This window comes from Gossypium raimondii, chromosome 1, assembly GCF_025698545.1.
Source record: "Gossypium raimondii isolate GPD5lz chromosome 1, ASM2569854v1, whole genome shotgun sequence".
Taxonomy (NCBI): Eukaryota; Viridiplantae; Streptophyta; class Magnoliopsida; order Malvales; family Malvaceae; genus Gossypium; species Gossypium raimondii.
Window position 1 is genome coordinate 3,794,763 of NC_068565.1, and position 11,654 is coordinate 3,806,416.

The 11,654-nt window shown below is 30.8% G+C and overlaps 1 protein-coding gene across 3 annotated transcripts in view; it reads left to right on the forward strand.

Annotated features, from left to right (window-relative positions):
* The window catches only part of LOC105786666 (putative disease resistance protein At4g10780), a 49,947-nt gene extending 39,583 nt beyond the window's left edge, over positions 1-10,364 (forward strand). For 2 of the 3 annotated variants that reach the window (XM_052629920.1, XM_052629925.1), the window contains exons 3-5: positions 2,774-2,841; positions 5,038-7,258; positions 8,959-10,364. In XM_052629920.1, coding sequence (XP_052485880.1) covers positions 5,053-7,258; positions 8,959-9,941 — 3,189 coding nt within the window. In that variant the 5' untranslated portion in view covers positions 2,774-2,841; positions 5,038-5,052 and the 3' untranslated portion in view covers positions 9,942-10,364. Of the gene's footprint in view, positions 1-2,530; positions 2,691-2,773; positions 2,842-5,037; positions 7,259-8,958 lie in introns of those variants that run through there. The other variant, XM_052629927.1, reaches the window with a different exon arrangement.
* The last annotated feature ends 1,290 nt before the right edge of the window (positions 10,365-11,654 follow it).

Sequence of the window (11,654 nt, forward strand, 5' to 3'; positions counted from 1 at the left end):
GTCCTCGTTGCGGTGAAGGAGCTGAAACAATAAATCATCTTTTTCGTGATTGTCCTATTACAAATGAGGTATGGAGAGCATTATCATTTCAGAACATTATTATGAATCAATGTGAGGAGTTTATACAGTGGATTACCTGGGTGCTAGAGAAGCTTAACCTTTATCACAGTAGACTCTTCTGTTGTGCACTCTGGGCCATATGGGGAGACAGGAACAAAAGAGTACATGAAGGAAAGGTTAGTACCGGAAAAGGAGTAGCAAACTTTATCAACAGCTATATGGGTGAGATTACTAGCCTTGAAAGAAGGGATCAGAATTTTACCGGGGGAAAATAAGATGGAAGAGGCCACAGGGAGGGTTCATTAAGATCAATTTTGACGGGGCCTTCGATAAAAGCCAGAACCGCTCGGCCTCCAGAGTTGTGGTCAGAGATTCAGAAGGACAAATCCTCTTATCATGTACAGAAATCCATGAAAATATCTCATCGGCATTCGCTGCAGAAGCAATTGCCTGCCGGAAAGCAGTCCAAATAGGAACCGGAAAGGGATGGCAGTTTCTGATTTTTGAAGGAGATTCCCTCGCAGTTATCAAGAAATGTAATATAAAGGGTCAAGATAGATCAATGATAGGGACATACATTCATGATATCAAACAGCAAATATATGGGCTTGAGAAGATAATATTTCAACATGCACCAAGATCGGCAAATAATCTAGCACATATTATAGCAACAGAAACGCTAAAGAGAGGAGAAGAAATATACCTGGATATGGGTGTTCCGGAATACGCTGAGGAGCAAGCTCGATACGATGTGAGAAATGAACCAGACTAGGAAGTTTTCAGGGGAGGAAGGTTGAAGGACTGGTAAGCCTCAGAACAGGAATGAATCGATTTACTGGGCATACATAGAAAATGGAATCGTCGAAATGAATAGACATGACAAAGAGATCAGAGGACAGCAGTTTCTGATTGGGTAATGGATCGGTGCACTTATTGCCGGTTCTAGAATCATCTATTTTAATATTTCGGTTTTTTAAGGCCATATGTTTTGGGCCGTGTTTTTAGGTTTTGATATCAACTTACTTTGTTATAGGCTGGTCTTGTTAAGTTTTTGGTTTTTCTCCGTTTGAACAGTATATATTTATTTGTTTAATAAAGCCCAATCCAGAATTTATATAAAAAAAAGTCATAATAATAAATTTCTTGATATTAATCAATAAAGTTTAAATATATATATATATATTATCAAATTAGGAAAACCTACTTGAAAATCTTGAAAAATTAATATTTATCTTATGAAATTCTAGAGAGAAAAGAGAATAAGAAAAATATTGGAGAAAGTGATGAATATTAAAAGAAAAGAATAAGGAGTTTTGAGATTTTGTGTAGGTTGTGAGTGATATTAATTTTTATATAAATAAAATATTTTTATAACAAACAATTTTTTTGAAGTCACTTTGAGTACAGGATCTTTTATTGACTTCGCCCACATATTAAAAGTATAATATGAATAAAATATATATAATCTTTCTCTATTTTAATTATTTTATCTACATAATGTGATTTATTTAAAATATAAATAGTATAATATTTTAATTGATTAAGTTTTAATTCGATCGGTATAAGTATTATTATCAATGCAATAACACAATGGTTTGAGTGCCCATCCTTAATTTTTATATATAAAAGATTTAATTTATAATTTCAACTAAATTGAACCCAAACAAGCATAATCTCTTCATGGTTTATTCAATTTTATTATCTTTAAATTTGAGATCTAGTCTTTTGAATTTAAATAAAACATAATTTATCCTCTACTTTTATAATATTATTTGTTAGTCTAAATAATTAATATCCATTAATTATTTAAACTAAAATGCTAATTTAATTATTTCTCAAAACATTGTATCACACATGATCAGTTGGAAGTGTGTTTTAAGAAAAATCTACTTCAATTAATTAGTTATTTGAATTAGCATATGATATTATAAAAATAGAGGAACAAATTATGTTACATTAAAAAGTAGATGGATTAATTTTTAAATTTGAGTATAATAGAAGAACCAAAATTAACTTTGACTTGTCTATTAATATAATAGGGTAAAATACACCACAGATCACATATTTATTGCTCTATTTCTTTTTGGTCACTCAACTATCATTTTTTAATTTGATCATTTAACTATTGCACTTTTTCTTTTTGGTCACCTAACTATCATTTTTTAAAATTTGGTCATACAACTAATTGAAATTATTTTTGTTTGTCCATTTTTATTAAGTGTCGTTAAATATTTGTGAAAAAATGACGTGACGGTTAAAAATTGGTATAACAATAAATTTAACTCCAACTTTAATATATTATATTGAATTATTATATCAATTTTAATTTCATGGCACTTGACAAAAATATACCCAAAAAAATCTAATTTAATTAAATGAAAAAAAGAACCAATAATGTAGTTTACCTATATAATTATAAGATGTAGGCCGACGCTAACGGCCTATAATGTTTTACCACGAGGGAATGTAAAATTCCGAGACTGCCCTGCAATCATTTAAGCAAGTCAACAGAAGTCAAGCTGATCTGCTTTTGGCTGCTGAAATACCGGTATATTTCTCATCATTTAGGCAAACCATTCCAGAGTTAATATTAAAGAAAAAAACAGCAGACAAGGTGAAGCAACGCCAAGGTAGCATTTTCCACAGTAGCTAAGTATATTTATTTGTTAACTCTGAATCAATATCTGATTTGAATCGCTTTTCTGTGGAGTAGGTTACTCGCAACAAATTCGTATAATCAGACGCTTTTCTCGGTTGCTTGATCTGAGTGTAATAGTTCAGGTAAGCTTTTCTTTCATTTTAAAAGAATGAAGACGATGGGTGTGGGTTTGAGAATAATCTGATTTCTTCTTTGTTTTGGAGGAATTTAAAAAATCTGACTTCCCAGTTTCGCAACAATCTTACTTTCTATATATATATTTTTTTAATCTTAAAGTCATTGAACAGTAGAATATAATATGTATAATTAGAGTAGATTATATAGATCCATAATAATTAGACCGACCTCCTCTGGTTTCTCCGGTCTGTGTTTTCGGGCCCCTTAGACTTTTGTCTAGCATCTTCTTTTTTGTACAACTTTTGAGAACTGTCGTCCACTGTTTGTAACTTTTTTATAATGAAAGTTTCTTTCATAAAATAATCATAATTAGAAAAACGTATTATTTGATTGGATGAGAGAAAAAGACAATATAGGCAAGCTACTCATATTTTTTTTTTAAATCATTTCAAAAAAAAATTGTTAATTTAGTTATCTGAACATAAAATTAATTAAATTGACCAATAAGTGGTAATAAAAGATTAACTGTACATTTTACCTTAATCACTCTAAAATTTAGATAAATTATTCTTTAGTCACTGCATATAAAAACTATTGCTACATTGGTTTACCCAATATATATTTAAAAGTGGATAACATTTTACCTTACATAAAGATAAATTCCTATTATCACAGCTTTTCTCGTTTGCCTCATCTTTGTATAATATTTCAGGTAAGCTTTTCTTTTATTTTCAAAGATGAAAGACTATGGGTGTGGATTTGAGAATCATCTGATTTCTTCTTTGTTTAAGCTATGGTTTTGGAGGAATTTCAAATCTGACTTCCAGATTTGAGTTTCGCAACAATTTCTAGTTTTTTCTTTTTTAAATTAATTATTCCGTCATTAAATGTAACGAAAGACTAACAACGTATTTTCACATTCATCACACTAAAACAAGGGGTTGTTACTGCTTTGGTTTAACCAAATATATATATTTAAAAGTGGATAACATTTGATCTTATATTTTTGTATACATTAGTTTTGTAATTTGATAACTTTTCTCAATTTTGATAATTGCAATGATATTAAACTATAGTATTCTACCATGTTATCACCTAAATCTTTTTTATAAAATTTATACTTTTTAGATTAATGTGACATAATATTAGAGTGTCATATTATCACATAAATCAAAATTGAGAAATTTGTCCAGTTTCAAGATTATTTTGAAAAAGGAGTATAGAGACTAAGTTAGAAAGTTGTTAAATTCAAAGATTACATGTTGCTTAATCCTATTTAAAAAGAAACTGCAATCATTTATAACTTTTTTAAATTACTTAATATAACTCAATTTAGGATGTGTTTGATAAACCATTTAAAATGAAAATTTTAAATATTCAAAGTCTATTTGGACATCACAAAATATTTAGTTGGATATTTAATTTTAAAAATTGGGTGGCTAAAAAAATTAATAGTTGATTGACCAAGATATATTAAACTAAATAGTTAAATGAATATTCATAAAATATTTATTAATTTAAATTTAATATATTTCTGATAAGCAAATTATAAAAATATTCACTATTCGTCTAACCAAAATAATTTACGTGTTTAACAGAAAATTATATTTTAATTTAAAATTTAATAAGAAAAGCAATTTATTAATGAAAAGGAAATGACAAAAAATTTAAGCTATAATAATAAGAAAATCATATTTTAACAATAAAACACTAAAATAAATTCACAAAAATAATAATAAAAGGAAAAGCTAATTAGACATTTTAGAAAGTTAAAATGTTTTAGTTCAATCAAAGTACTTTGCACGTTGTATCGAAAGTATATTATTTAATTTTTATAAGAAATTTTTTTAAATAAATAAAAAGAACAGAAGGAAAAAATAAATATAATAAGAAAAATTATTTTACAGGAAAAAAATAATTCATAAAAATTATACGAAAAGGAAAATCAATTAAATACTTTATAATATTATTTTAAAAGAACTCATAAAAATTAAATATTTTAAAAGGGTAAAAATGTTTTATTTAAATATTTTATATACGTATTTTAGAAGATTTTATATATTTTGGAAGAATATTTTATTTTTATTACTTTTTGAGCTGACAATTTATATATTGATAGATATATAATCATACATTAAAATCTATCCTTCATAAAGAAGTAAGTGTGACTAATGGACGTAGTTATTATTACTACATTGCAGATTATTTGGTGAATTATGGAACTTGTAGGACCAATTTGTGAAGTGCTAAAGTGCTTAGGAGATCCAACATGTACATACATAGAGCATCACAGAAAACTTAAAGACAGGATGAATGATCTTCAAGAGAGACTAGTCCGACTAAATGCTATGAAGAGAGATGTGGAGCGGAGAATAAACGCAGAGCTTCGATGGGGAAGACTTTTAAGGGAAGAAGTAGAGAAGTGGCTTCTAGATGTGCAAACCGTCAATGATACAATGCGGGACATTGATGAACGAATGCAAAATGTGTCTTGTTTTTCACGTGCACGCCTCGGAAAACGTGTTGCTCAAACAGTTGAACAAGTGGAGGGAATTATTGAACGAGGTAGGTTCCCTGAAGCTCTAGTAATTGATAATCCATCTACTGCTGGAGTGCCTTTCCAATCGGAACATTTAGAAGGTGAAACCATGGTGATAGAAGACATTTGGAACTATTTAATGAGTGATGAAATTGGAATGATTGGAGTATGTGGGATGGGTGGGATCGGGAAAACCACTATCGTGAAGCACATATACTATCAACTATTGAAGGAGACTAAACCTTTGTTTGATAAAATCATTTGGGTCACTGTTTCAAAGGAGCTCAGCATTCCCAAATTACAGCAAAACCTTGCAAATGCTATGAATATTGTAGGTCTTCCAGAATCTGAACCAGAGCGTGTAGCAGTATTAATGGATAAACTGGGACAAAGAAGATATGTATTGATCTTAGATGATGTTTGGAAAGAGTTCTCTCTGGCAGACGTAGGGATTCCTAAACCAACCTCCAGCAATGGGAGTAAGTTGGTATTAACCAGTAGATTGATTGAGGTTTGTAGATCAATGGACTGTAAGGTAGTCAAAGTGCCTCCACTCTCCAATGAGGAGTCCATGAATTTATTCTTGAAGCATGCTGGACGTGGGGTTCTAAAGGTTCCATCTTTGAAAGAAATTTTGGACAACGTTGTTAAGGAGTGTGATGGGTTACCCCTTGCCATTGCTGTAATAGCTGGGAGCATGAAGGGAATATATAACGTTGAAGAATGGAGGAACGCTTTAAGAGAGTTACGAGACCATGTAAGAAGCGTGAAGGACACAGATGTTGAAATATATGAGCGATTGAAGTTCAGTTTCGATCGTTTGGGAGATTTAAAAATCCAAAGTTGTTTTCTTTATTGCTCACTATATCCAGAAGACTATATAATTCCAAGGAAGGAATTAATAGAATGCTGGATAGATGAGGAATTTCTTGGAAATGGGAGTCGACAAGAGTTGCATGATAAGGGTCATACCATATTAAATAGGCTGGAAAATAATTGTTTGTTGGAAAAGGTTGGTAGAGATATTGTGAAGATGCATGATGTAATGAGAGATACAGCATTGTATATCAAAGGTTCTGGCTCCCGTTTTAAGGTACAATCTGGCATCGGACTAAAAGAACTACCAAGCAAGCAAGAATGGGGAGAAGATCTTGAAAAAGTTTCCTTCATGGTGAATAACGTATCTGAGATTCCTCCGCACTTGTCACCCAATTGTGAGGTTCTTTCTACCTTATTATTGCAAAAGAATGAATCATTACAAAGGATTTCAGAATCGTTCTTTCAACATATGCATAGACTCAGCATTCTTGATCTTTCTTATACCAATGTCAAGCAACTGCCAACTTCTGTGTCAAACTTGGAAAAGCTCAAAGCATTGGTGCTTCGTCGATGCTACAACTTGAGATATGTGCCTTCACTAGAAAAGCTTGAGGCTCTAAGAAAGTTGGACCTCAATCGTACAGCTATTGAAAAGGTGCCTAAAGGTTTGGAAATGTTATCAAATCTAACTTATCTTAATTTATGTACTGAAAGCTTAAAGGAGCTGCCAGTTGCAATTCTACCCAGGCTTTCTTGTCTGCAATGTTTGATGTTATACGTTGAATCAAGTCGTATAAGAATGAATGGATTCGATGCTGCCAGATTAACGAAGCTAGAGAGATTTGAAGGGAGATTTACTGAGTTGATAGACTTTAATGCCTACACCAAGTCTATACAATGTCAACAGCTCACTTCTTACTTGCTTGTCATGGCACCACTTGAATTCAAGTTTAACGTCAAACAACGTATAAAAGGCATAAATTGTGTTTACCGTTTCAAGTTGTTGAATGTGGACAGCGACAAAGGGAGGCAGAAGGCGATGATGCTCGCAAGCGGGCTCCAAGGTACGGATGCAATTAAATCCATAAAAATGCAATAGAGTAGGGACCATTTAGAAGGCCGATTAAGGCCAGTGCGGGTAAGTTGGTAGTCCCAACTGTGTTGAATGTCATCGTGTGGCGCTGTGGAGACTGTATCTCCACCCTGCTGCATACCCATGTTTTCTGACTGGACCCTTAAAGGTCCAGTGCCACTCACCGCACTCCCCTTCCCATTATATCTCCTAAAGCTTTATTATTATTATTATTATTATTATTATTATTATTATTGTTGGACAAGCCTCCCCCCCATCCTCTTGTTGTTTGTTGGTTTTTTTCCCTATTCAAGGCTTTTAGTTAATTATTTAGTTATAAATTAATTTATAAAATTATCATAGTTAAGGTTTAGAGTAAATACTTTACACATATAATTAATTACACAAAATAGCTTTATAATTAATTAATTACAAATAAGAGTAAAGAGCCAGAACATAATAAATTCTAAAATATAAGCATAAGAATAATATATATAAATATATAAATAAATCAATAAATAATCGAATAAATTGCCATTAATATATAATCATTTTTAATCTAAAATAATGTGTTAACGATTAAAATTTTAAGATTTTAAATGTTAAATAATGTTATTAGGACAAAAAAAGGTTAAATAATATTAAAATAAATATAAAACAACAAAAAATTTATTTTTAAGTATTAATTAATGTGAATATGTTATTATCAATTTTTTTTATTAATTTCCCATTACTTATAGTAAAACTACTATTTTGCATAAAATATTTTAATAAAATTTATTTATGACATAAATGTCAAATTATTTAAAATTACGTTACACTCAAACTTTAGTTTGCCATTTGTATTTGTTTTGTTAATATAATTTACTCACTGCCACTTGTTTTTATTATCTAACTTCGTATTATCGATTTTGGTTTTACTGTGTTATAGTTATTTGTACATAGAGCAATTAAACTCTCTTTTACAAACCTTTTCAATATCACTTAAACCAATTATATAAATTCTAAAAAATTATATATGACTCTACCGAGTGTATTTTATAAAGTTGTACTAAAATTATATTATTTAAATTAAAAAATTATAAAATTATGCTAAAATTATATTGTAAAAATAATTTATATGTTACAAAAGTCTTACAATCTTTTTTTTTGAAGTTATGACAAAAATTATATAATTTGTAAGAAATGTTATGAAAGTTATTGAACACTATATAATTTTTTATAAATATTTTATATTATAAAATTTATATTATTTTTACCTGATTTATTTATTATAATAATAGTTATAGCATAAATTTTTATCCAAATTAAGTTTAAGTTTTATAATCAAAACTAAATTATAAAGTTTGTAATAATAATGGTTTACTTATTTATTTCAACATCATATATTTACAAATTATGTAGTTTTCATTCTTTATAAGTTTATTTAAGTTATTATTTATTTGAACTATTAAATTAAACCAAATAAATAATCTTATATTCACCCATAATCCCATTATGAAACATAATATAATATTCCACAAACTAACTACACCTTTAAATTTTTATTTATTTATGCTCCTGTGCTTTAATAAGGTATGGTGGCAGGTGTAGTACCCCCCAAAAAATTGATACAATTGGCATTAGTAACACTAATGATTAATTATATTAGAAATTGAGTTTGATGAGTAATATCATTCTTGATTGGTGAAGGTGCGGAATCTGTTTGCTTGATCTCTAAAGACAGGACGATTCTGGAAGTGTCTGGTGACTCAGAAATGGGACCCACTAAAATTGCGGCAAATTGGAAGAAACGAGGTATAGAAGTGCAGCTCATGGATGAGCGGTGGGACCCTACCTCTCTTCCTATGAAATACGTGATATTAAGCGGGTGTCCGATAGGACGAGAAGATCCAGCAGAGCTCCCAAGTGACGTTAGGACTCTGAAAATTTTTGGGTGCCACAATATCAGAAGCTTAAGTGATATGCCCTTCTTTCAACAAACAAATGAGTTGGGGTTCTGTTCGATTCACGATTGTAGAGGGATAGAATCTGTGCTTGATCTGTCGTCACCATCCCAATCATGCACCCCATTTGAGAACCTTGACCTCTTGTGGCTTGAAAATTTAGAGAACCTTCATGTGCTTGTTAAACTAGCAGAAGCATCCGTTGTTTCCACATTGAGTTCGCAGTCTATTCCAGCCATCTTTTCCCATCTTAAATCATTTTATATTGAAGGATGCTCAAACATGAAGCAGCTCTTTCCCTTTGACTTGGTACATGACCTCCAAAACCTAGAGAACCTCATAGTTCGTGGTTGTGGACAAATAGAGGAAATAATAGGACCAAAAGAAGAGGAAGAGAATCACAAGGGAAATGGAACGCAAGCTCCAACAAAGTTCAGCCTTCCCAAATTAAAGGAGTTAGAATTGACGTGCTTACCAGAGCTGAAGAGCATATGCAGTTCAAATAGGGAAATGGTATGCAACTCTCTTAGGAAAATTAAAGTACGGGACTGTACGAAGCTAAAAAGGATGCCTCTGTATCTTCCTCTTTTTCAAGATACACACCAATCAGCTCCTTCTGCTCATCCTTTCGAAAGAATCCGCATATGTCCAAAGGAGTGGTGGGAATCAGTAGAGTGGGACTATCCGAATGCTAAGGAGGTTCTGCGACCTTGGTTGAACTCGTATTAGCGCTGCTGGAAGCCTTTGCTGTTCAAATCAAATTCCGGATCAAGCTAAACAGCGAGTCTTCATTTGTTGCTTTTATTTCTAGAAAATAATTTGAAGATATTTTATTCTACCAAAAAGAAAACGGGAAGACCTACAAGAAGAGGATTATGATTAGCAAAATAGAAACCAAAGAGAACAAAAATATTACTAGTGTTTAAAACAAATTTCAATAAAGCAGGGTCTCATTTGCTTCTTTGTTTAACCCCGATGACTAGGCTTGCTCTAGAACCCTTGAGATTCTCATTATGACATTAATGATTTGAATGAATGAACAGCCCCTTTTTCTTCTTTATTCTGTAACAGCAAGCTTTAAGTTGATATAAATATGTTTTCCAATGTAGTATTCTTGTTTGCTTAGATCAATGTCAAAAACCTTGCCTCTAATGCTTCCCTTTCTTCTCCACTTTTTTTTTTTTTTTTGAATTCTTTGTGGGGTCTTATTAAATACAGGTTGTTTATGCCATTCTAAAGCTAGCAAAGCAGTTGGCTTGACAATCAAATCTTTGAGAAACAAATCAACCCAACTCATCACTGTACCTTCATTCTTCTGTGGTGGTTCTATCTTTGATGTGGTACTTCGTCGGATGCATCCTTCTCTTGTGGTTTTATCTTTAATAAATGAACTTCAATTTGGTTTCAATGTGATTGGATTGTTGATGTTGTAATTCAACTTGGTACTTGATAATCCTGCTTCTAGTTTGCATCATTTTTTACTATGTGGTTGTGTTTCCTGTGGCTTAATAATTGTTTAATTTGATCTTGGAGCTTGCACATTTATATATATATATTGAACCATCCCACAGGTATATACCACTTCTTGAAATGGTGTTTTATTTAGGTGGCCTTTTTGCTATTGTGAACCATCCGAATGCTAAGCAGGATCTGCTACATTACTTGGTAATGCTATAGCGCTACTGAAAGGCTTTGTACTTAGATCATCTTGATTTTAATTAATTTGCGTCATTTCATTATTTGATTGTAAGTGTATCTTCTCATCTTGCGAATTGGAGTTAATAATCTAAGTTGTTTGCTTATCAATTATACCTTTTACAAAACAAGTCCAGGAAAAGATTGCAATTAGGGTTACAGGATTGCTGGGATTTCAATTTTATGTGTATGGATCATATTATTTAGTTTCTTAGGATTAGAGCTCATTTATTTATTTATACTAAATTTATGGCAGACTCAATTGTGTAAATTTTGGTTATAATGATAAAATTAGTTCGCATAAAGTTCTAAATTCAAATCACTTTATAGTAATTTTTATTGATTTATATTATGTAAAAAAAAAGACAAAATCACTTTCATTAAAAAATAATTTAAATTAAATATGGGTGAATATTTTAATAATTCCGTAATTAACTTAATACCTAAGGAATTGATATCCAAATCACTTGTTATATCAATTTAATAAAGTACTTAAAATAAGTATACACAGATGACAACTACAAAATAATTTAGGCACTAATTTCAGTGTTGTTATATCCAATACCCAGCACCTAGAGGCTTTCAAGCTGTAGAAAGGGTCCAAAACTCTATCTATTCCTTGCATCTGATGGCGGGTTCATGTTTAGACATAATCTAGATTTGGATTTGATTAAATGAGCGTTTATCTAGATTTTTCAAATTAAATTGATTTGGTTTCAGAATTAGAATAAAAAGCTAGTTTTGAAA